Source organism: Chenopodium album, chromosome 10, assembly GCF_948465745.1.
Source record: "Chenopodium album chromosome 10, dcCheAlbu1.1, whole genome shotgun sequence".
NCBI classification, from domain to species: domain Eukaryota; kingdom Viridiplantae; phylum Streptophyta; class Magnoliopsida; order Caryophyllales; family Amaranthaceae; genus Chenopodium; species Chenopodium album.
The window spans coordinates 49161202-49186446 of NC_137843.1; the positions used below are offsets into that span (position 1 = coordinate 49161202).

The window sequence follows — 25245 nt, forward strand, 5'->3', positions numbered from 1 at the left end:
TCTAGATGCTTGATTGAAATGACTGTTAACCCCAATTTTAATTTTCACCCTAGATGTGAAAAATTGGGGATTACTCACATGATATTTGCTGATGACTTAGTTCTCTTTTCAAGAACTGATACTTGTTCTGTTCAGCTTCTTCTTCAGGCTTTTCAGAAATTTTCTTTGGCTTCTGGCCTCTCAGCTAATCTGGAACAGAGTGATGTTTATTTTGGGGGCATCTCTGAAAGTGAACAAGCTTCTCTTTAGAGTATTTTGGGTGTTAATATTGGCACTTTACCTTTAAGATATCTTGGTGTGCCTCTTTCGGCTAAAAAGCTTACTATTTCTCAGTGTAGGCCTTTGGTTGAGAGGGTTACAGCTAGGATTGACACTTGGACAGCTAAACACTTGTCTTATGCAGGTAGGCTTCAGCTTGTAAAGAGTGTTCTGTTTGGAATTCAAGCCTATTGGGCTTAAATTTTCATATTGCCTAAGAAGATTCTTAGAGAGATTGAGTCTAAATTCAAGTGTTTCTTATGGACTGGAAAAGTTCATCCTTCTAAGAAAGCTTTGGTGGCTTGGAAGTTTATGTCTTAACCTAAAACCTGTGGTGGCTGGAATATCACTTCTTTGGAAGATTGGAATAAGGCTGCTATCACAAAGATCCTTTATGACATTGCTCACAAATCTGATAATTTGTGGGTAAAATGGGTTCACATTCACTATTTTGCTAGGAAAGATTTCTAGTCTGCTGCTATCCTAAAGAGAGCTTCCTGGGTTCTTAAAAAGATTATGTCTTGTAGGGATATAATCAATGATATTGGGGGATGGTCTGCTGTTATTTTCAGAGGCAAAATGAGCATTAAAAAGCTCTATAATCTGATCAGACCTCAAGGTCCTAGAGTTCCTTGGAAAAGAATCATCTGCAATAACCAAGCTTCTCCTAAAAGGCTCTATTGATTGTGATCCTATTTGCTTTCTGTGTGCAAATGCTAATGAAACTGTGAATCATTTATTCTTTGAGTGTCCCTATTCTAAGTGTATCTAGTCTTCTGTGCTGCTGCTTCTGGGTTTTTCTAGACCTATTTTGTTATTTGTTGCTGAACAACAGTGGGTTGCCAAGTGTTGCAGGAAGTCAACTGTCAAAAACAGGTTGATTTTTATGTTGTTTGCTGAAGCTGTGTACAATATTTGGATGCATAGGAATGCTATGATGTTTACTGGTGATTGAAAAACTCCTGAGGCTGTTCTTTGAGATATTGTTTTTTTAGTTGCATAGAGATGTAATGCTAGTGATAAGAATTTTCTTTTTATGTAATTCTGCTTCTTTTTGTTTTGTATGGTCCTTGTTCCTTGAAACCCTTCCTAGAAGGTGGTCAGGGTTCTTGAGTCCAACTTGTCTGTTCCTTTCTCTTTCAAGAACCCTTCCTAGAAGGTGGCTTGCCTGAGTTTGGAACTTTGGGTGGTTGGAAGTGGCCTGTTATAGGTCTTGTGGTGTTTTGGTGTTGTTTTGTTGTTTATAGCTTTGCCTTTGTAAGTTGTAACTCTTTCTCATTTTGGTAATAAAATTTCTATTTACCAAAAAAAAAAAAAAATACCAACTTTAAACAGTGTGTGTAAATTAATACGAACTCAATTATTTGCTATTAGTGGTACCACCTTTATTCTATATGTGCAAAATAGTACGCTAAAAAAGTATTTCGAGGAATATTCCGTCTATATTTATTAATTTTCTGTTTTCCTTTCAAACTACATATTATGTTAATAATTTCCTTTAACATCCAAATTGATAACGCCCTACCCTAGTCTTTTTTTTATTTAAATTGTTAATATGTATTTAATTTTTTTTTTTTCAAAATACATATAGTAATTTCTACTACCACACAATAGTAAAAATGGTATTTAAATTTTAAATGTATTATTATTTTGATATTATTAGTTTTAAAAATTGTTTAAATAAATTAAAAAATTCCCCTCTTTATTTTGGTTGGTGAATTTGGGGAAATTTTGGATTTTTGAACTAATTAGATCAACATAATAATGCATTTAAATACCCTATTTACTATTGCATGATATTAGAAATTACTACATGTATTTTTTTTTTATTAAAAAATATTTAAATTTATATTGGAAAAAAAACAAAGGGGTGGGTAGGGCATTATTAATTTGGATTGTAAATAAAAATTGTTAACATAATATTTATTTTGAAAATAAATAGAAAATTAATAAAAATAACATAAAGTAATAATAAATACAGACAAAATATTCCTCGAAATACTTTTTCATTAACCAGAGTACTATTTTGCACATATAGTGTAAAAGGTGGTACCGCTAATAACAAATAGTTGAGTTCTTATTATTTTGCATACACTGTTGATAGTTGGTATTATTTTAAGCCAATTTTCCCATTAGATATTGCACAATTTTAGGAGAAATAATATAAGATGGTGACCAAAAAATGAGTTTTATAATATAAAGTATATATTGTTAGTGGGGATATATTTAATTGTTAATAGGAGAGGGAGATAATAAAAAAGTACTCTGTAGTGTAAGTGGGTAGAAGAGAGAAATATTAAATAGTAGTGGGTGCTTAGCAAATAAGAAAGTGTTGCAATTATTATGAAACGGATATAAAAGGAAAACGTTGTGATTATTACAAAACGGAGGAAGTGTTGGACATGAATCAAAGTTTTGAATTTTATGTACTGTGTGAGTAATGCACTTATCGTGAAGCAGATTCATCCAATACTTTGTGCTAAAAAATATTTTGAAGAAAACCTTGTAAGATTTATAACATTTTTGGATCTCTAAAATAGATTTATATGATATTTGTAAGAAAAACTTCTAAGACCCAAAAAATAAAAATAAAAATAAAAACCTTCTAAGACTTCAATATTGTATGTGTATCAATCTATCTTTGAGATAGGGTTTTCATGACAAATATTCAAGAAATTAAAACACTCAAACAAATTAAGGAAACTTATCCTCCTTATTATTTGGAATATTTGAAAAAGGCGAAATGCTATTATATTCTACAATCAGACCTTTAATATCTGTAGGATTTAGGATTTTCTACCAAGCGCAATTTGCATTTTAGTAGTGGCAACAAAGATTGAAATCTCATCTCATAGACACCTTTTCCTCCAAGGGAACTCCCATTCTAAGATCCCATAATCATTCTCCTCATAATTACTTACGTACACCTCGCTCCCCCCAACCCCTCCTCCCTAACAACTTCTTCAAACTCAACGATTATGGTTTGATTCGCAATAACTCAGTAGCACAAGGAATCATCATCATATCAATGATAGCCAGCAATTGGCCCTCATCAAGGCTTATACATTCAATCTCAGTACACAAAAGTGTTCATAGCAGAAGTTACAATTCTTTATAAAGGAATCCAACTAGCTTTCCAATGTGGCATTTAGAATATTCAAATTGAAATAATAATTTTTTAGTCATCAACTCAAGAAAAGATGTTTGGGCAGTGTCTTAGTAAATCGAGCAAATTATCAAAGGCACTCGTTCTTACCCTACTAAGTTTCTTAAATGGAGTATCCGGCCAAGACATCTATCGAGACAAATTATGCAGCAGATCAACTTGATCGCTAGGCCGTCATTTAGTATATGATAATATGGATTTTGGTGTTTGTAATAGCTCTAGCTTATTTATTATTCTTTCTTGTGATACATTAAAAACGCCCCTCGTAAGACGCATTATCGGTAATTTTAAATAATTAAAGCTGGTAAGCTAATTGAATTATTATGAAACCTAGTGATCTAGTCAACTTAAATTAACCATTAGCTTAAACTTGTATCAAAATCAATTTTTGTTTTAAGGATGAAGACCGCAAATCCTCCCTCTCGGTCAACCATAGATCACCAATTATGTTTGCTTAATCTGTGTGCTGGATTAGTGGATTTAAATTTGATATTGCCTTTTTTCCTTCACAAACTTTAGAGTAGATATTTGTTGTCGGTTTGCCGCAAAAATCCAAAATAGCATGACTATAGTTTAATTTAGAGTAGTATGGTATCTCATCATTCTTATGTACGTCATACTTCCTCCGTTTTTATTTGGTTGCAACACACCCTTTTAACACGTATTTTAAGAAAGATATTAGACTAGGTAAACGGATAAATTAATTTACAAAATTTTACAACCTGTGAGAAGAAAGGGATAAGTTGCTACGGTTTAAATTTTATATTTTAATTCATTCGTTTACCTAGTTTAATCACCTTCTCGAAAAGCGTGATAAAAGATGTGTTACAAGTATTAAAAAAAACAGAGGAAGTATATAATACGGAGTAATAATTTAATTTCTAATTAGCACAAAAGTGAAAAAACCGGATTATTGACTAATAATCTGACACATGTTGCAACAAGATTTTATACAATAATTTTTTTTTTTTTTTTTTATTTTTTTTTTTGACAAAGGATACAATAAATTTTTTTGGATGCGAAAGGGTATCAATACAAATTACAAATAAAAATGGAAGATAAGAACATGCAACCTTTTATACATAAATTTTTGACAAATTAAGGATAAATTAAAGAGCTAATAGTATATTAGTATGGCCTCCTTATTATTCATCAATAGGTAGAATAATATTAATACAAAGCTTACGATTATAAGACAGAAAATAATCTTCCTAAAAGACATAATCATAAATCCTAGAGATTTATTCACTAAATAATATCCTCAATTCTCCTAATAATATTAACCTCAAGATTAGAAAATACAAAAATTCTCCAAAAAGATGGATGTATTTTAATTTATTGTAGGACGGGTTAAAGTTATCATTAAAATATTTATAGTTATCATTTATTCTGCTTTTCTAATAACAAACTTTATCTTACAAAAACTTAGTATAATGTAGTAGATTAATCATAGTAGCCTTTACAGTATGTAATCGTAAATCTATAAGAAATTACACATTAAAATAAAATTTAAACCAATCACAAATTAAAAGTTATTCTTTGACCGTGAAGGATAGCTCAACTGGTTAGAGCTTCCCTCTCAATTTCAAGAGATCATGGGATCATATCTCACCTCCGTCCTTGTGGCTCTCTAAAAACAGACACACACACACACAAAAAGTTATTCTTTAAAGTGTTAAAGTTACCATAAAAATAGTTAAAATTACCCTTAAACTGACTATCTGACAATAAAATTGATGTACAACCATTTTACACAAGACTTAACCTAGAAAATATATCACATTATAGCCCTATAGGCCTTTTAGAAATATTTGTAGAAACATTTTAAAAATACTTATTTGTGTGAGGATCACAAATCATCTGTACTACGTATACGAGTATTTGACTTAGATATTTTGAACAATATTATTGGTATAATTAGAAAGATATTATTTGAAGTATATACTAGAAGCCACTATAAATTTAATACGTACCCATCACTTAGCCATTGATATTTTGAGGGTATATATGTGTAAGGACCTCAGATTATTTGCACTTTTTGACTTTAATTAGATATATTGGAACAAAGAAAAATTAATTATTAAAATATACTTGTAAGTTGTAACAAACTACACATCTGTAAGTCTCATCACTTAGCTTAGCCATCGAGTATAATGAGGATGCGCTCCTGAATATATACGTATTAATTTAACATAATTTCATAATCATTCAACTATCCAAAGTCATGAACATAATATTACCCGTATATATGCATGGGGATGGAGTGGCAACTACCACAAATGATTAATGATTTTTAAAAAAGCAAATAAAAGCAGTTTTACTTTCTACTTTTCCATATGATGATTCACTTCAAGTATCATACCTATCATGCTTAGAGGTGTCAATTTGAGTACGTCACTATATTGAATTCAGTTAAGTATAGTCAGATCGGATCAAATCTGGGTTAGAATCATGTTAATCATTGTCCCCATACAAGTCAGATCCGAATCGGGTCATTTACAGGTTGCCAGATTAGTTTAGTCGAGTCGATATTTAACGTCTTTAATCATTGCTTATTAGTAAACGAATAAAGGGTGCAGTAACCCTTTGAAATTTAATCGTTGATCTGTACACCCGGGCAAAAACGACACTGTCCAAAAAATAAAACGCAGGCAACAAACAAATTAAAAAAACGCAGAAAGAACATAGTGGTTTGGAACAAAGAACATTCTGCTAAAAAAGAACATGTAGATGTAAAGCAAAGAATGCGAGTTTTTTTAGGTATATTCAGTAAATTTCGGAAAGGAATCAACCAAATCCCACATTAATTGATACAATCTTTTCAAGAAAAATTAAGATTCCAAAATAATTTTTTCATTTTATAATTTTTTTCTTTTTAAAAATATTTCAAGATTTTATTTTCAAAATTCAAAATTTAAATTCAAAAATTCATTTCATATTTAAAATTTCAGTTACCAATATTTAATTTGATTTTCTTTAATTTAAAAAATCTCTACCAAAATCAATCATATTCTTTCAGCAATTTTTTTTAATGTAATTATTATAATATTCACTATAATAATAATGGTCATGTGTAATTCTTGTGATATTTTTTTTTTTATATATTTTTATAATGTTCTTTATTAGAAATTTTTTTTTTTTTTGGTTGCTTCTTTATTAGAAAATATGATGAACTTTATTTTGTATGTAAAGTACTACGGAGTATTAATTATTAACACAATTTTTCTTCCATATGTCCACTATTAATATTATGATTTTTATTAGACCTTTTGATAAAATATTTTAAATGTCCATGTTCTCTAACTGTAATTGTAATGAACATTTGTTGTCATGTAATATTCATTGCTTATTGTGAAAATGTTTATTAAATTTTTGTTTGGACCATCCTTGTTAAATTTTAATATTTAAATTTAAGTATTGCTTATTACATAATATAATCATGTTATTTATAAATGTTATGGATGTTCTTTGGATCTGAAAATCAATCATCAATAAATGATGTCCTAAAAGAATATCTCCATCAACCATCATGATCCTGAAAAAAAATAATGTACACAATTATTTAATGTTATTAACATATAAAAATATAAATTTAAAAAATAATATTCAAGATGAATAGTTTAATAATTAAAAATGATGTAAAAACTCATTTTAAAATAATATGTGCTATATCACTCAATAGCCAAAAGAACATAAGAGTTAAAACAAACCAACATGAAAATAGAAGAACATATTATTCAAGTAAAAAGAACATAGTTCATATTATTGAAACACAAAGAACATTATACCTTAAAGAACATAATTTTGTAATGTAAAGAACATATAGTTTAGACTCAAAGAATATATTAATCGGACTTAAAGAACATATTCCATTACAATTAACAAATTGAATGCATGATAAAGGAACATTCATCATAATCAGAAGAACATCATCTTCAACCTTTGAAAATAATACAAAAACATTTAAAAAAAAACAATTTCCTTTGATTACGAAATCTACAAATTATGAAATTTAATAATTTAAAAGAACATTATCACTAGCATCAACATCGTAATTATAATTATAAATTTTAATACGAAAAAACCTAAAAAAAATAAATTACCTTCACATTTGATTATGAAATCCTCAAATTCATCTTCATTATTAACCGAATCTTCATTCTCATACGTATTATCAACAAATCTGTAATGTAATCATGTCGAATTTCTTACACCCCGCCATTAATTTTCTATTCTAAAAGTTTTCTCTCTCTAGAAATTCTCTCTGTATTTCGAAATTGTAATTATATATCTCCAAAAATATCAAATCTATTTTTGAAAACTATTAATATAGGGAATAACTAACCAATCCCTTAAATTAAGGAGGAATCATTTTAAAGAAAAAAAAAGCTGAATTGAAAAATGCCTTTATTTTTTACAGGATGTACCGTGAGCATGGTACACCCTGGTGTACTATGCAAATTTCATTGAAATTTAGGTTACTAATACATAACTCATAAATATTTTCTAAATTATAAATTATTTAGAAATAACTTCGTATAATAAAATTATGGAATAATTGGTGTAATTAGAATATAATTCAACTTAACCATGTCTACTTTTGGCTCTTCATTCATATACTCATAAGGGTTGCTTCTATTTGTAATTTTCCCCTTTGTATTAAGTTTAAAATAGGTTTAATATAAATGATATTACATGCCTTAGTAATCAACCTTAATATAATTAGACAACTAATTTGTAATCCGAGTGTTGCACCGATTGCTACTCTAATTATTTCTTGAGATTAAATGTATTTGATATTAATGTTTTTTTTTCTTTATTAATTAAACCATGTAATTTGCAATTATATACATCATTTTCATGTTTATAACTTGGTTGATAATTGTCTTAGATGGTTAAATAATAACCATTCTTCTTATATGAGATTGAGTAGGTGACATTGGTATAATGATTAAGGTTAAGCTAGTGCTGATGTGACATAAAGAGAAGTTGAGTAAGTGACGTGGTATAATGAAAAGAAGTCTACGTGACACATAGACGATTTTAGAAACGCCTTTTAATAGATTATTTTAGATAATTAATGTCATCAACTAAAGTAAAAAACAATCACCCAAACTATGGAGTAACTTGTATCATGTTAACTCTTTTGAATTTTCCAAGATTTCAACAATAAAATGATACTTAGCCAATGCAATTCATGAATTCAACCTTTAATTTGGTCAAGTAGAATATAAGTTGTCTCATTTCAACAACTAAAGTCATTCACTTTTATAAACATCTTTTGAGGTGGGATTTAACAATGTTTAACAACCAAGGAAACATTTAGCTGGTGTAAATCAACCTACAACCATGGATGATAGATGATTTAGCTTCAATTGATATAAAACAATGCAAAGCAAATTTAAATTAAAATAAATAATTTCATACAAAATAAGCGAACTAAACAGAGCCTAATTTCAAATGATAATCTAAGTTTAACAACAAACTTTTATTTTGTCCGAATAAATTATGAGCAACAAAAGCTACCAATGAAGGTGGGAGATTCAAACATATAACCTAATATATACATGCTCTCAGTTTGAACTACTAACTCAAAACCTCATTAGGGATCGTTTGGTTTGCTAAATGGAATAGATCTATATATGAAATCTTATTAGAGTGGTATGGATTCTAAATCTTTAACTAGTATGATGTTATTTGGTTTATTTGATGGAATTGTCTCAACATTCATTAATGGAATAGATAGTGAAATAAGTATGAGATTCTAGATGAGGTAAATGTAAAATCAGAGTCCTCTTAGTATGAGATTTTTGCCTAAAAATTCTAACTAGACAATAAAATAAATGAAATAGATTATACTCTCTCCGTGTTTAAATTAATAAAAAGTTTTGAATTATACGGAGTTTTAGGAAAGGTTAGTTGAATTTATTAAAACAATAGGTAGGTTGGTATAAATTGAGGGGAGAGAAGAGAGCAAGGGGTTTTGTGGGGACCATTAGTTAGTAGAATTTTACTAAAACTAGAGAGAATATTATTAAAAAAAAAATAGAAAAAAGTTACTTAAAATAACGTTTTATATATTTAAATACGGTCAGAAAAAAAAAAAAAAAAATTATTTAAACACGAGATGCATTTCAACTGATTTCAAAAGTTCTAACCAAACAATCCCTGAGAGCATTGGGTCAATTTAGTATAGGTGCTTGTAACGTAGCCAACTATCTAAGTAGTTACCATATCCCAAGTCCCGACACATATATACTGGATCGGTGATCCAAAATAGGTGCTATGACATCCAATCCAACAATCTATATATATTTCAGCTAACCCAAATAAGACATCAGTTATTCATTTATACAATAATACAAGTATATATTTTATTTATTTATTTATAATATAATAATTCATCCCAAATCCCTATTTCTTTGAACGTTTCTCTTTCTATTTCTTTTCTCGTGTCAATGAAAGCGATACCCTCATTAATTCCCAGGCTATTAGATTTCAATTTTGAGAGAGGCTATAAATTCGAGTTGGTGGACGTAGGTTTCCCTTAGCTACTAAGATTTCTGATTTTTCCTCTTCATTTCTTCTTTATAAATCCCTAAATTTAATTATTATTATAAACCCTTATTGATCGATTAGTTTTTAGTAAATAACTGTTTCTCGGGAATCTTTAAAATGGAATTTTACTCATACCCATCTCAACAAATGGCTTCATCTTCCTCAATTTTATGTAATTTGGGCGAAAAAATTCGTGGAACCCTAAGTTTTGCTGTTTCTGTGACTCTTGGAAGTCTTTTCTCTGCCTTCTTCACATTCTGTTTTGCTTTAGGTTTGATTTTTCTCTCAATTTTGCCATTTTTTGTTTGATTTTATTGTTGTTTTGTTCATAATTTGATGTGGGTTTTGCGTTAATTTTCCTTTTGTTGTTAATTTGATTGTTGGGTATTTCATTTTTATCTGTATTTGATATTTTAATTGATCTGGTATTTATGCCTTTGTTTGGGGTTCTGGGAAATCCAGATATTTTTGTTCCATAATTATTTTTAAAATGAACAACGGAGTTATTTATTTTATGGGGTGATTTCATTAGATTTGACTTGATTTATTGTGTATTTTTGTCTGATCACTTTCAATTATGGTATTAGATGAAGGAAGTAGTCAAATTACGCGTTTTATTTTTTTTCCTTTTTATTTTTGTATTGGATTTGGCAGGAGGATTATAGTAAAGTAGTTAAATTTCTTGTTTTGAGAAGAAGAATAAAGGGAATTATGTGATTTATGTAATGGTTTATGATGCAGTTGGAACACTTTTGGGAGCCATGACTGGTGCTTTAATAGGCCAAGAGACAGAGAGTGGATTTGTAAGAGGAGCTGCCATTGGAGCTATCTCTGGTGCTGTTTTCTCAATCGAGGTTTTCGAATCGTCGGTTGTTCTTTGGCGATCGGATGAATCCGGCATTGGCTGCCTTCTTTACTTGGTATGAGAGGTTTTTTTTGCTGCTTAATTGATTTGATTTCTGGTACTTTTTTGAATTTTAATGCATTATTATGTAGTTAGCCTTATAATAACTAGCAGCAAAACAACAATAATTATTTTGTATTATGAGATCAAAACAAGAACATTGTGCAATGGACTGCACGGTTTTGCATTCTTGTGCATATTTGGGTTTAAAAATGTTAGGTTAGTGGTTTGGAGCAGAGTAATAGTGATAGATTCAATCAGTTTTTTGGTTGGTGTTGGTTAATTTACTTTTTGTCACTTAAAGTGTGTGATAACTTTTCATGTGAAGCTTTTAACCACTAGTAGGTGGGCTGTGTAATTGCTATTCTAACATGGGTTTCATTAAAATGGCCGAATTTGAGTTTTGGACTTGTTTCCTTATCTACACTTATAGCAAAGTGTTACAATGTTTCTTACAAACACCCTTGTTTAATGTTATGTATTTATGCCTTGTATGAATAATTTTTTATGGACTTTACAGATTGATGTCATCGCGAGTCTTTTGAGTGGAAGGCTTGTTCGTGAACGAATTGGTCCTGCGATGCTGAGTGCAGTTCAGAGTCAGGTAATTTTGCGGTTGTTTTGTGCTTGCAAGTTGTATAATACTGTGTATCCTTTTACAACGATGGTTTACTGATTTTGATGAAATCTAATTGTATTCATTTGCTATGTGCATTAGATGGGTGCTACAGAAACAAACTTTGAAGAAGTCACAAATATCTTTGACACGGGCTGCGTGAAGGGTTTACCAGGGGATTTAGTAGAGAAGATACCTAAGATCAATATTACAAACAAGAATAATAAAGATGCTTCAGGAGAAAGAGTTTCCTGTTCCGTTTGTCTTCAGGTATGGGCTTGTAATCTTTCTGATTGTACTTTGATTAGATTCTTGGCTTCAATTGTGAAACAACGTTTACAAATTTCCTTTTAAATGTACTCAGGATTTCCAAATTGGCGAAACAGCTCGCAGTTTGCCCGATTGTCATCACTTGTTTCACCTTCCTTGCATCGATAAGTGGTTGATGAGGCATGCTTCCTGCCCCTTGTGCCGAAGAGATCTGTAATGTATTCACCCGTGTCCAAATTTTGACCCCTGTTAACTTATACACCGTATGATAATTAGTAGGTCTTTTTTTTTTCCTTTCTAATCTTTACATGTTGAGGTAGTGTTTTTTGTTCATTATTATTCTAAAACACCCTCAAATAGATTAGTTATTATAGCTTGTGCCTCCTTTGTTTATGGCGTTGTATTTGCATTAATGATCTTGTATAAAGCTCGAGAGTTGATCATGCTCTTTTTTTTTTCCCTTATACTGACCCAACCACTGCCCTTGTGGTATTTCATTATTATTACTCATACTATTTTTTTTTTAAGTTTATTATTCATATTGACTTGCACATGCTAAAATTTAACTCTGGCCCTATTGATTGCATAATTGTTAAAAAAAAATATACTCCCTCCGCTTTTAAATACTTGTTCCACTTTTCTTTTGTAACCGTTTTAAATACTCGCTCCATTTTCTTATTTGGAAAGCTTTTATAATATTTAATTCATTTATCTTACCTAGTGGGATCTAATTTTATTACTTTTAGATTTTCTCTTCTTTAATTTACTTTCCATTAACCCAACTACCTCTATATTTTATTACTTTCTCCAATTTCTTATAAAACTCCGCACATGGAGAAATAGAGCAAGTGTTTAAAAACGGAGGGAGTACAACTTATGTGTCGACATGAATTGCAATATCAAATAACTAGGTACTCTCTCCGTCTCTTAATACAAATCCTCTTTCTCTTTATTATGTGAGTAATTAATTCTAAAAGAGGTTTTGTGTTAAGGGACGGAGGGAGTAATATTTTTATTCATCTAGTATCTAAACTATATACTAAAGTAATTACCAAGTAAGACACTTGGCACAATTATATGAAAAAATTTATCTTCAAAATAATATTTTTTTTTTAAATGAATTTGTATGAAAAAAATTGAAATTACTTTAAAATATAAAAAAATATTTATGTAACTTACAAGAAATTTAAGGATATACCTTCAATAATTTATTTATTTATATATATATATGACGGGATCTTACCATTATGAGTTTGTGCATTTGCCCAGGCCTTAAACTAGTAAATACATATGATCGTTAAACAAATATATCCAAAACTCTGTTAGGAAGGCTAAATAATACTTTATCCGTTTCTTTTTAGTTGACACATTTTTTAAGTCACGTTTGTCAATGCACATATTATATCGTTAATATCTTTATTTATTGAAAAGCTAAAATTATAAAAAAAAATGATATTTTAAAAATATATATCGTGACGAATCTAACAAGACCCCACGTGACTATATTTTTTATTACGTATATATCACAAAACATGGTCAAAGGAAAATGTGTGAATAGTTCTAAAGTCAAAACGTGCCAACTAAAAAAAACGGAGATAGTAGTCAAGTATAATGACCTGGTATTTTTCCCTCAATACGAGAAGTATCTTATTGTGTTTTTATTACTTCCTCTGTACTTTTTTATTTGACTTGTTTTTTTTATCATGCTTGTCAATGCAAAACTTGGAAATTTTACGAAGAACTACCATATAAATGACGAGTTTTGAGAACACCTACCATTTAAAACTTTTTTTTTAAAAAAAACTACCACAGAAACATAAAAAGTTTGAGTACCTCTACCTTATCAAGTTTTTCGGCTATCTGTGGCCCTACTCTCTTCATTTCAATCGATTCAGGGCGAAAGAAGAAGCAAAATTGATTGGCGAACTCAATTGATGATAATGTATATCTAATTTGCCTTGTAATTGACACGATTTCTGAATTGAATCTTCAAATTAGGGTTAATGATTAAAATATAAAAAAAAATTAAAATTGGGGGTTTTTGAAATAGGGGGATTTGAGGCAATTGTTCGGTATTATTCAATCTAGGGTTCATTACTCATTATTTGATATGTATTTACAACAATTAATTGACTTCAACCATGAAGAGATTAGGTTTTAATTTTTTTTAACATAAGCAAAAAGGAGGCAACGAAGATTAGCAGTTATATATAAAGGGAAGAGAATTAATTTTAGGAGGGAAATACTAATTGGTGAGCCCTAGGAGATTCTAGCCGAAAAACTTGATAAGGTAGTGCTACTAAAACTTTTTATGTTTTTGTGGTAGTTTTTTCAAAAAAGAAAGTTTTAAATGGTAGTTGTTCAAACTCGTCATTTAAATGGTAGTTATTCGCAAAATTTCCACAAAACTTTAACGATCAATAACTTCAATTTTCCACAAGTAAAAATTATAAAAGTTATATATTATGATAACATTTATTGAGACGAATTCAAAAAGATCCTACATAAATATGATTTTCCTTATATATTATTTATAAAAGACAGTCAAAGGATGGGTGGTGAATAGTGTGAAAATCAAAGCGGGTCATGTAAAAAAGAACGGAGGAAGTATATATTAAAAATTAATGAATATTAATGTGCACATAGTTGTTAAATTGTTTTACTTTACATGTTTTTTTGGTGCTCCAACAACTTCATCTTTTGGGTTAATTCGGATTTAGAGTTCACTTCTTGATGATTAGGCTTCACTCTTCTTTCAATTGTATTAATTGACTCTTGCTATGAGAAAGTTAGTAGTAAATTTAGGAATATTCAGGGTTAATCGAAAAGTTGGATTATTTTGGAAGACTTCTTGTTAAATTTTCCTTAATTAAAACGTTACATGTACTGTATTTAAATAAGAGACCATACTTTTATGATATTCTGTAAACGTCACCTCACATTTTAAAGTACTCTCTCCGTCCCATAATATAGCTCTTATTTGTGTTTTTTCCCGGTATTTAAGAAATATGAGAAAAAAGTGGATGAAGTGCATTAATAAAAAGAGTAAATACAAATGAATAGTGATGATGTTTGGGAAAAGTTGGAGGGAAGGGACTGGAGTTACAAAAGTTGGAGGGAGGGTAGTGAAACCTTGTCTGCAGGTAATACTTTAGGTGGGAACTTGCTAATACTGGTTTCCCCTATTATTCCCTTTAATTTTTTTTTTTTTTTTTTTTTTTTTTTTTTTTTTTTTTTTTGAAAATCTGAATAGTAGAGTCGTCTTCTTCGCTAACACCTTCTTTCTCTCTCTTCAACGCACTCACTCTTCCAAGCACCTAGGAATCACGAAAATGGTGGCAGCTTCAATTTCAACCTATTTTACTTGTTCTTCAACTGCTTCTCAGAAAACTAAAACCTCCCCATTTCCATTACTCCCCCAAAGGTATCTTTAATTTCACCTTATTTAATTTTATTGCATTTTTAAAATTTTTAATGTAGTTTCTAATTCATTGATTTACAATTGCAGAAGCTCAAGTAAATCGATTGTTTCTGTACTATCCAATTACTCCAGTGATTATTCATCTATTTCTGGTAATTTGATTTCTTACTATCTACAAATTTATCTTTTCAAATTGTTTTCTGAATTTGAATTGTTTGAGGATAATTTTGATTTGTTACTGAAACTTATAATTAGACTTATTAGCTGTGAAATTTTTGTAAATGCTTCTTCTGATTTTTTTTTTTTTTTTTTTTTTTTTTTTTTTTTTTTTGTGAATAGCGGCAGGGTCTGTGAGTAGAAAAGATGGCAATGGAGAACAATATAAATGGAAGCCAGTTATTTTTGGAGTTCTAACGGCTATTTTGTAACTGCTAAAAACATTGAACAAAGAACAACATTAGTACTTTCTGATTTAAATGTTAGAAATTTAATTTTCCTATTTTCTTTTTTCGTTTGGTAATCTGTTGTTGTAGGTTGATTTTGTGATGAGTACCCTCCCTCCAACTTCTCAAGAGTCAGTACCTTCCCTCAAGACTTTTCCCAAACATTAGTATTCTCTATTTGTGTTTACTCTTAATAAAAGTGAAAAATACAATTATAGACAAAAGTTAGAGAGATAAAGTGAAAAAAAAGTATAAGACATGTGCAAAATTAAAGGATAATTTAGAAAGTATAATACATAAATAAAGTTAAAAAAGTGAAGGTATAATAGTCTTTTACATACTATCCAAAAATAGAAATAGGAAAAACATTTTGGATCTTTAAAATAGGAAAACAAGAACTATATTATGGGACAGAGGGAGTAGTAACAATAATTTGTGGTTGATTTTAACATCTTGTCATTATAGGGAAAATACTGATAGTCAATTCCTAGAGCTGTCAGTTTCTAACCCAAACTGTTAGACCCGATTGTATCGACCGATCTGAAAAGGAATTGAACCGTTAAAAACCTGTTTTTTGGAAACCGAAAACCAACCTGACCTAATTTTTTCTAACTCAAAACTGAACTAAACTGTTACAACTCGAAACTAAAAACAACCCGAACCAATTACGTCTGAACCCGATAGTAACTTGACCCATTCTAAACCAAAAACCGTTTAAACCTGACAAAAATCCGATAAACCTGAACCAATCCAACCCGTAACACGTTGATCGAACCATTTATAACATGTAACCCGTTATGACCGAACCGTTTCCAACCCGTGACCCGTTAAGACCGAAACATTGACGACACGTAACCCGTTGAGACCGACCCGTTTACGACTCGTAACTCATAATGGTTGAGTCGTTTACAACCCGTGACCTAATATGTTTATGATCTGCTCACTTTCAACCCACTACTCGATAAGCCCAACTTATTTATGACTTAATTTGATTATAACATGACCCGTTTCTACCCATTATCTGACTAACTCAACTTGATAATGATCTGACTTGATTTTAACCCTATTTGGACTGAAACCTGCTTTAAATTGGGTAAACCCGTTTTCAAATCGACCAAGTTCAATCCAAACCGATTATGTCCTGAACCGATAATGACTGCACCCTCGATTTCACCCGATCTGTTTTGAACCGAAATCTATTTTCAAACCGACTCAGTTAAACCCAAATTGATCATAACCCGAACCGATTACAACCCGACCCGATTAGAACCCAAACTATTTTTAATTGAAATCCACTTTAAACTGGCTAAACCCGTTTTCAAACTGACTCGATTCAACCCAAACTGATTATTATGACCCGAACCAACTACAACCCGACCCGATTAAGACGCGACCTAAATAGAAACCGCAATAAAAAAAAACCAAACCGAATTGACTCGACGATTTTCAAAACCAACCAAAACGACCCGCTAATCATTTTAACCCGTTATAACCCAAAAATGATAAACTCAACCCAAACCCAAACTGTTTACCCGAATTAACACCCCTATCAATTCCTATATATGGAATGCGGAGTATATGATAATATAAAAACTACATATTTCTCTTTGCTAAATTAGCCAAAATTCTTTCAGAAGTGTCGTTTTGTAGAACTTAGGCTCTGAGTGACGGGACAAATTAGTAGTTCACCATTGATTGGAATAAGACAAGACTAAGAAGTTGATGTTAGTTGACACAATTAGACTTGGCAAATGGGTCGTTCGGAATGGGTATGGATCGGGTCAATTTCGAGTTGGGTTATTTCAGATCAGTTAACATTCTGGTCGGGTATGGGTTGGGTCATTTTGGGTGTGATTTGGGTTGAGTTCAATTCTAGGCAATTTTGGGTTGGGTCATTTCCGGTTAAACCATTTTCGGAACAAATATGTTTTGATCATATACGAGTCGGGTCAAAATCAGGCTAGGTAATGTTTAGATTGTTCCATTTGTGGATCAAGCTTAAATCAATAATTTTATATTTTGTTATTGTTATAAGCTATCAAATCGGTTTATGAGCTTAGTTACAGTTAAAGATGAACAATTTGAGTTATTTGTGGTACCAGACATTTTTTGTTCAATTATAAAGTAATTTTGGTTCAGGACATTTCGGACATCGGGTCTGTTCGGGTATCAGGTTTGTTCGGATCGAACACTTCATGTCAGGTCAATTCGGGTGTCAGGTCAGGATCCGGTCAACTCCATTTTTTGGTCGGGTACGGGTCGGGTTGATTTCGAATTTGGGGTCATTTCGAGTCGATGTTTTTGGGGAAATTTCAGGTCATGGGTCGGGTCATTCGTGTTTGGGTCAGGATTTCCAGGTCTACATAGAACACAAACCTTCTCTCCTTAATGAGATTATCATACTTCCTCCGTTCTTTTTTTATTGCACCATAAGGGATTTCACGCTTACCAATGCATTACTTTAGCTATTAATATCTTCAATTATACTTTTGTAAAAATTATAAAAATTTGATATTTGAAAAGTAGAGTTCGATACGAATCTAACTTGATCCCACATGACTATATTTTTCCTAACGTATAAATCACAAATGATGGTAAAAGAAGATTAAGTGAATAGTGTAAAAATCCAAATGGTGCAATAAAATAAAAACGGAGGAAATATTATATTTCGTACTACATTAAACCTGTCAACAGGTTGGATTCGGGTTAGATTTCGAATTGTGTTAAAAAAAATCTCCCAAATAGTGTTAACGATGTAATATCGTTTCAAAAGATGATAAATGGGTCAAATCAGATTGAGTTTGGATCGTTTGGGCCGAGTTCTAGTTCTCTTAGAGTAACTTCGTTGTCAAGTTTAGTTTAGTTTACTTCGGGCTGGGTTGAATTTTTGGGTCGGGTCATGAATTGACAGCTCTATAATACATACATTGCTTTATTTTCCACCTAATTATCCTAGTCATGGTTTAGGTGATGCCCTAGTGGGCTGTACAACTTATTTGAGATAGAGTTATTAGCTTACTGAGGCCTATTAGAAATTTGACTCTTTTGTAAAAGCTAATTTGGTATTTAGTAAACAACTTACTGAAAGATTTGTTATGCCCAAAAAGCTTATTTTGAAAAACCTCATAGTAAGAGTTTTTTGAACATTTAACTTGTTGGTTATTACATAATTACATACACTGAAACAATTAACAATTAATTTACATCCATCCTCATACATTTATACAACTAGCTATATACAAGTAATACAACCAACCTATCAAACCAATTATACAACTAGTTATATCAGTCAACTACCAAACTAATTACCCAAACATGGCCATATAAAGAATATGGAAAAGTACACTTTAGTAATTTCAATTTTAGCCAATTTACTTTGAATAATCCCAACTATCAATTATTTTACAATAATCTCAACTTTTATCTCCGTTTTCTTTCTTCAATCCCAAATCGGTTAACAAAAGTCAACAACGTATTATTATAGGTTGTTTGATACGTGTCAGCGTGTGAGTAGTTCAATTTTTTTTTTAAAAAAGAAAAAAATATGGCAGCCACCCTTTTCCAACCCCAACTGCCACCCCCACCTCCTACCGCAACCCCAAATTACCCCCTTCTCCATCCACAAAATCGGAAACAAGCCCCCTCCCTAATCCCACCCTCAAATCTGGCCATTACCTTAAACATTGCTCGTGAAACCGCCCCTACCCCCCAAAACGGGTTTGGAGGGTGGGGGTGGTTTCTAAGGGCATGGCCGCAAGGGTTAAGGGTTATGGCCGATTTCGGGGTAAGGCTGGGAAGGGGAGTCGCTTCCAGTTTAGGTGGGTCGAGAAGGGGTGGTTTGGGCCTTTGGGTAGTGCGGCAAGGGGGTGGGGTGGTGATTGGGGATGGAGAAGGTGGATGTTGGGGTTGGTTTTGGAGGTGGAGGAGGGACGACTGGTTTCCGATGGGGCTGTGGATGTGGCTGAGAAGGGGGAGTGAACTACGGTGGTCGGAGGTCGGAATAGGGGTGGCAGGATGATTTTTGTTTTGAACTTGTGTTTTTTTGGAACAATTAAAGTGAGACACGTGGCATATTAAGAATTTTTTTTAAAAAAAATCCTTTTCAGTAGGTAACCGATTTTTGGGATCGAAGAAAGAAAACGGTGGTGAAAGTGGGGATTATTCAAAATAAATCGGTCAAAATTAAGATTATTAAAGTGTATTTTTTCAAGAATATAACGATTTCAAATGATTTTCAATATGTAGTGTTCGAACTCAAAACCAACAATAATTAAGTTAGAGATATTAGTATTTTATCCATCTTTTATATGTTTTGATATTCAACTTAAATACTACCTCCGTTTCATATTATTTGCAATGGTTAGATATTTTTCCTCTTTATTTTATATCAAATCGTTGCAAATAATATAAAACGGGGGTAGTATATGTAACTTTGATTTAGTGGTAGTTTCTCTATTGTTTACTTATTTTTATTATGTATATCATATTTTGGAAATCCAGTGATACATTATGTAATCACTTATGTGATGACATGTCAAATTCACATAATGATGATGTATCTGGGCCTACAGATGTATCATGTATGTTAGCATAACAATTAATGTACATGTAGTGCCTTGAGTTTTGATAACGGTAAAACTATGAACTTAACTTGTGCTCCATATTTAGTGGTGCGTGTTAAACTTGAGAATACTTGAGTTTATTAGCTTGATTTGAATTTAATTATTTCCTAATTTTAATTTTTTTTGGTGAAATGTCCTCAAGATAAAAATATATATTTTTTTAAGCAAATCTTGGACATGAGGATAATTGTAAATCATTCTCTTTCATGGCAAAGCAAGTGAACAATTTTCCATGTACTATTGGTTGTATCTTTTGAATAGTTGAACAAATATTATTCGTATTTATTAGCCTATGCAGTTGACCTTGTGAGCACATGTTCCAAAATACGATCTTGCAAATAAACATCATCTTATATGCATGCACATAAGATGAGAGTTTATGAGTGTTTAATAAGATAGAATAACAGATTAGAGACTTATCCTTTCACCCTTGGTGAGGAAAGATTGAAAGGATTGGTGTCCTTCGAACAAGTGAATTATTCCGATAGAGGGTTCGGAATCAATTATGGAATTAATTATTCAGTGAAAAGTTGAGTGATCAGAAAGTCAGACTAGAGGTCATCTCCAATAATCTCACAACTTTCCTTCAACTGAACCCAAACGGGTCACACCCAAGCGTGCAACCAAACTAAGACGACGAATTTAGCCGAAGGTCTTAATACGTCAAACAAGAGGATACATACTCCGACGTCGGATTTCGAGCTTAGAGCGTTGAAGTTGAACGTCGAACATCGAGTTAAATTCTAGGAATTTACGAGACGTACAAATAAGTCAAACTTCAAAATTACAGTCAAAGTACATAGCCCTAGCCTCGCAAATGGCCTAGCCATGTAAGGGCTAGGCTAGCACTAGCAACCACAAGCAAGCACTAGCTAGGCTTGCTGGACGAGTGCACGCTAGGCGCCAGCACTGTCCGCAAGCCACGCATGGGTGTGCTGGCCGAGTGCGGGCATCACTAGCACGAGCTAGCAAGGCCAGCAGCTAGCGTAATGTGCTGGGCCTCGCTAGCAAGTGCTGCGACCAGCAGCAGCGGCCCGCAAGCGCGCGAGGCTTGCTTCACTGCGATGGGCTTTGGCTGGCAGGCCCATTCGAGAGCACAAGGCTACCAGCAAGGCAAGCCGCTTGTTGGTCGCTTCCCATAGGGCCCGATTTTTTCTTGGGGAGCAAGGAGGGCCTTGTGGTCCTGACCTAGCCCCCCCCCCCCCCCCCCATGTTTGTGCCACTTGTTGTTTGATTATTTGTTGTTTGCATTTTAATTTATTCTAGAATTAAATTAAACGCATTTATTTCTCAACTTTGCAAAGTCCCGCATTGATTGGAAATGAAAGGGATGGAGATGCTTCTCCTATAAATAGCCAAGGCCTCCCTTGGGAATTGTTGTAAAAGTTAAACTCTATAAAAGGCATCTCTATTGAGAAAACCTTCAAAAGAGATCTTCTTGTTTAGTGGTGTTAATATTGCCCTAGCCGGTAATATTAGCCAAGTTTGGGCGCGTGGGTGAACCACGTTGGAGGGGTCGCGATTGAGGCTCTTTCTCCGTCCGTGACTTCATGTTCGTGCGAAGGGCATGGAAAACACTTATCAAGGGTATGATCATCTTTTCCTCTTTCTCTTCTTTGTTATTAATTAAGTGTTTGTTATTTAAATAATTGTATGCATGTTTAGTTGCTTTAATTTATGCACGGATCTTTGGGCGGGTTTCCTTTCCGCGCGGTGTTAGACACCGCGAAACCCAACAACGATCTGAGCCGCATGCATTTAGTTATTGTGACTATTAAGTAAATAAGGTGATTTAAATGGAATTAAATTTTTGGTTTTGCTTCCTAATTAGATTTGAAGCTCGTTTTTAATTAGATTAAAATCGTATTTATGCTATTTTTGGCCAAAGAACACTGATTTTGACCTGAAATTAGTGAATTTTGTGTGGAATTGATGTTCTTAATCATTCTTTATTCACAAAGTATTTAAAAATGACCTTACAGAAGCCAAAATCCACCCAAAAAGTGGTTTTTCGAGGGGTTTTTTGTTTTTAATGAATTTTTTTTAAATCTTTAAACCTTGATTAATTATGGCATGTAATTGTTGGATTATGTGTTTGATTATACCAATAATCTTCTGCAGCTTTAACCCTTATTAAGCATGTTTATGAAGTCATAATTGGTGCTTAATTTGGCGAGTTATGAATTTCACATAAATTCTCAATTTTATATTTTTGCAAATTAATTTCTTTGATTGTGAATGTTTATGCTGAATATGTATTTTTGAAGCCCCTAAAATGTTAAAGATTCAATCTTTAATTTATTTGGTTGGATCTTAACTTGCTAAAATCCATAATGAACTAATTTTTGCTTTTAATCATTTTCAGTTGATTAAGATCTTAAATGTTCATACTTGTTCTCGAAATATTATTGTTCTTCGGAAGATTTCAATATTCATATGTGCATAATTGTTGGATAAATTTTTGCATTGGATGATTATTTATTTTTCCAACATTTTGTCAAATCTCATTGTTAATTTATGTTAGTTAAATTAATTGTGAGAATAGCCCTTAATTTTTGTAGCATCAAGTTGAGCCAAAAATAATTTAATTAAAAGAATGGTTCTTGAATTAATTTTGGTTTGTGGACTAAAATTGATTTTTTTTTAACACACTAAAATTGAATTTAATTAAGTTGGACTTGTTTTATTTTCAATGTTGCTCAATATTAATTCCGAAGCATGAGCATTAAAATCGAAGCATGAAGCTTCGAAGCACCAACTCGGCTAGCTGGACTGCTCGAACAGCCCGCATGTGGCTGTTGTAGTTGGTGCTTGCGAGTCCGTGATTGTGTGTGTGCGAGTGTGTGTGACGGTGTGCGTGTGGTGCATGGAGAGCAACTGCCAAGCGCCAGCCCACATCAAGGCTGCGGCTAGTACATGCATGCGTGCAAGCACGCTGCTAGCGTCAGCGTAATGCAAGTGCTGCGACGCTGCCAGTGACTAGCAGGTGGCTTTGCTGCGACGCTTCCAGTGACTAGCAAGTGGCTTGCACGCTGCTGTGCTTGTGCGACCAGCACCCTCGCACGGCTACGAGCCTTGGGTGCCTAGCAAGCCTAGCCTCAAGGCTAGGATGCTGTGCACTCGGCCGTTGAGGGGCTATTATTTTGCAATTTTTTGGCGATTTTTGTTTTAGTTAAAGCAAGGCTAGGCCTCGATTTTTCCCGGCACTTGCAAAATAATTTGGCAAAATTATGGGTTAACCTGCTTAATTTATTTTAATTGGATTAATTGTAATTAAGTTGGATGTGGAATTTAGTGGGAGCTTCATTAATCGTTTGAGCTATTATTATTGCATTAATTCACATAATCGGATAACAACTTTGACTAGTTTTAATTAGGCGCGTTAATTAGATTAACCACCTAAGTTAGTTACTAGTTTGCACATGTTTTGCATTGTTGCTTGATTTATTTTGTAAAATGCCTGGGCCATTCACTTTAGAAGTGAATGGATGAATGGAATAGATATTCAAATGCAGGTTCCACAAAATGGCAACTAGTGGGGCCTGACTAGGATAGTAAATACGGACCGCGTTTCGTTTTGTATTTTTGTAAATCTAAATACCGACTACGTGCCGTTGAGTATTTTTGTACCTTAATATTTAGATTAGTCCTAGTCTAATTATTAGTAGTTGCATAATTGGTGGTGATGTCTCGAAGACAACGTTTCTAAGAAGACAAAGCCAAGAAGATGCAATAAAGGCCCTTGAAGATTTGTAGATTCAAGTTTCAAGGGGTCATGCTAGTTGCCAAATGCATCTTTATTTATGCTTATGCTTATATATAATTGCGATGTTATATGCATGTTTAGGATTTTGAATGTTGAATGATTAATTTAGTTCACTTAAATCAACCAACGTAAAAACCCTAGGTCCTTATAAAATTGAGTTAAAATTTGCCATTCCAAAATAACACTTACCGAACTAATGAGAATAGTGATGGGGTATGCCAAAGCAAGGCATCCCTACTTTCCTAGGAACATAAGGTATACTAGGCACAAAAGTTGATTTTGGTTAAACTCAATGATATCGGTATGGAGTCCTAAGATGTCGTGGCAATGGAGATAAACGTCATGGAAGCATTAGATGCGACGTTTTATCGAACCAAGAATAGCTTAGAGCTATTAGAAATTGGATTTCTTACCTTAAAATATTAAATGATAAAACAAGCCAAAGCATGCTTAATCCCTTTTTGATTTTTGGGGTCTTGGAATCGTTTTATTCTCGCCTAAAGGGACAAATTTTAATGTGTGAATAAAACGCTTAATAAGATTGAAAATTTTCATTTATGCTTTAACTTTCAAACTTATTGGTATTATGAATAGTTTTTCAATTGTAGAATTATGTCTGCAACTAATACCGATAACAACTACATGTATCCAGAACTCCCAGAGAAGTTGGCAATTTGTCTAAATTTGGTAAACTTCAACGAATGGAAAGAGGAACTCTGGAAAACTTTATGGAATTGTTCAATGGAGTATATTCTAGATACTCCCATACCAAGCTTTTTCTCTAAGGGATTCATGAGTGATGAAACTCATGAAGCTTGGTCTTTGGATTGTGACAAGGTCACAAAATTGATGTGGAATTCCCTTTCGGAGGATTGGAAGAAAAAATTCACCTCATATCTTCCGGACATGCTTCTTAATAGTCTTAAGGAGCTTGTCACAATGTCTTCTAAGACTAGGGACTTGAGTGTTCATAACTAGATTAGGTCATTTACGAACATAAAAATCAAGTCCCCAGAGGAAGGTTGTCTAGCCAAGGAAAGATACCAAGTATGTACTAATGTCTACAATGCTAGACTTAAGCCCGATATACCCCTCCAACCTCATATGCTTAGAATGACAAGGCTCTTCAAGCATATGGGGTTTCTTGGTATGCCGTTGGAGGACAAAAGAGCGACTAACATGCTACTAAGCTCACTTCACTTAGGCTTTAATGCATTTAGA

At 32.4% G+C, this 25245-nt stretch overlaps 1 protein-coding gene and 1 long non-coding RNA gene across 2 annotated transcripts; both read left to right on the top strand.

Annotated features, from left to right (window-relative positions):
- Positions 1 to 9844: 9844 nt before the first annotated feature.
- On the top strand, positions 9845 to 12230 carry LOC145564024 (NEP1-interacting protein-like 1). The gene is made up of 5 exons (XM_081624389.1): positions 9845 to 10253; positions 10724 to 10902; positions 11407 to 11490; positions 11605 to 11772; positions 11867 to 12230. Exons 1-5 carry the CDS (start codon positions 10100 to 10102, stop codon positions 11987 to 11989), a joined length of 708 nt encoding a protein of 235 aa, XP_081480515.1. The 5' UTR covers positions 9845 to 10099; the 3' UTR covers positions 11990 to 12230.
- Positions 12231 to 15010: 2780 nt separating this feature from the next.
- LOC145564025 (uncharacterized) lies at positions 15011 to 15643 on the top strand. Its single transcript, XR_014094719.1, has 3 exons — positions 15011 to 15196; positions 15281 to 15345; positions 15533 to 15643. It is a non-coding gene; the product is annotated as an uncharacterized LOC145564025 (long non-coding RNA).
- The last annotated feature ends 9602 nt before the right edge of the window (positions 15644 to 25245 follow it).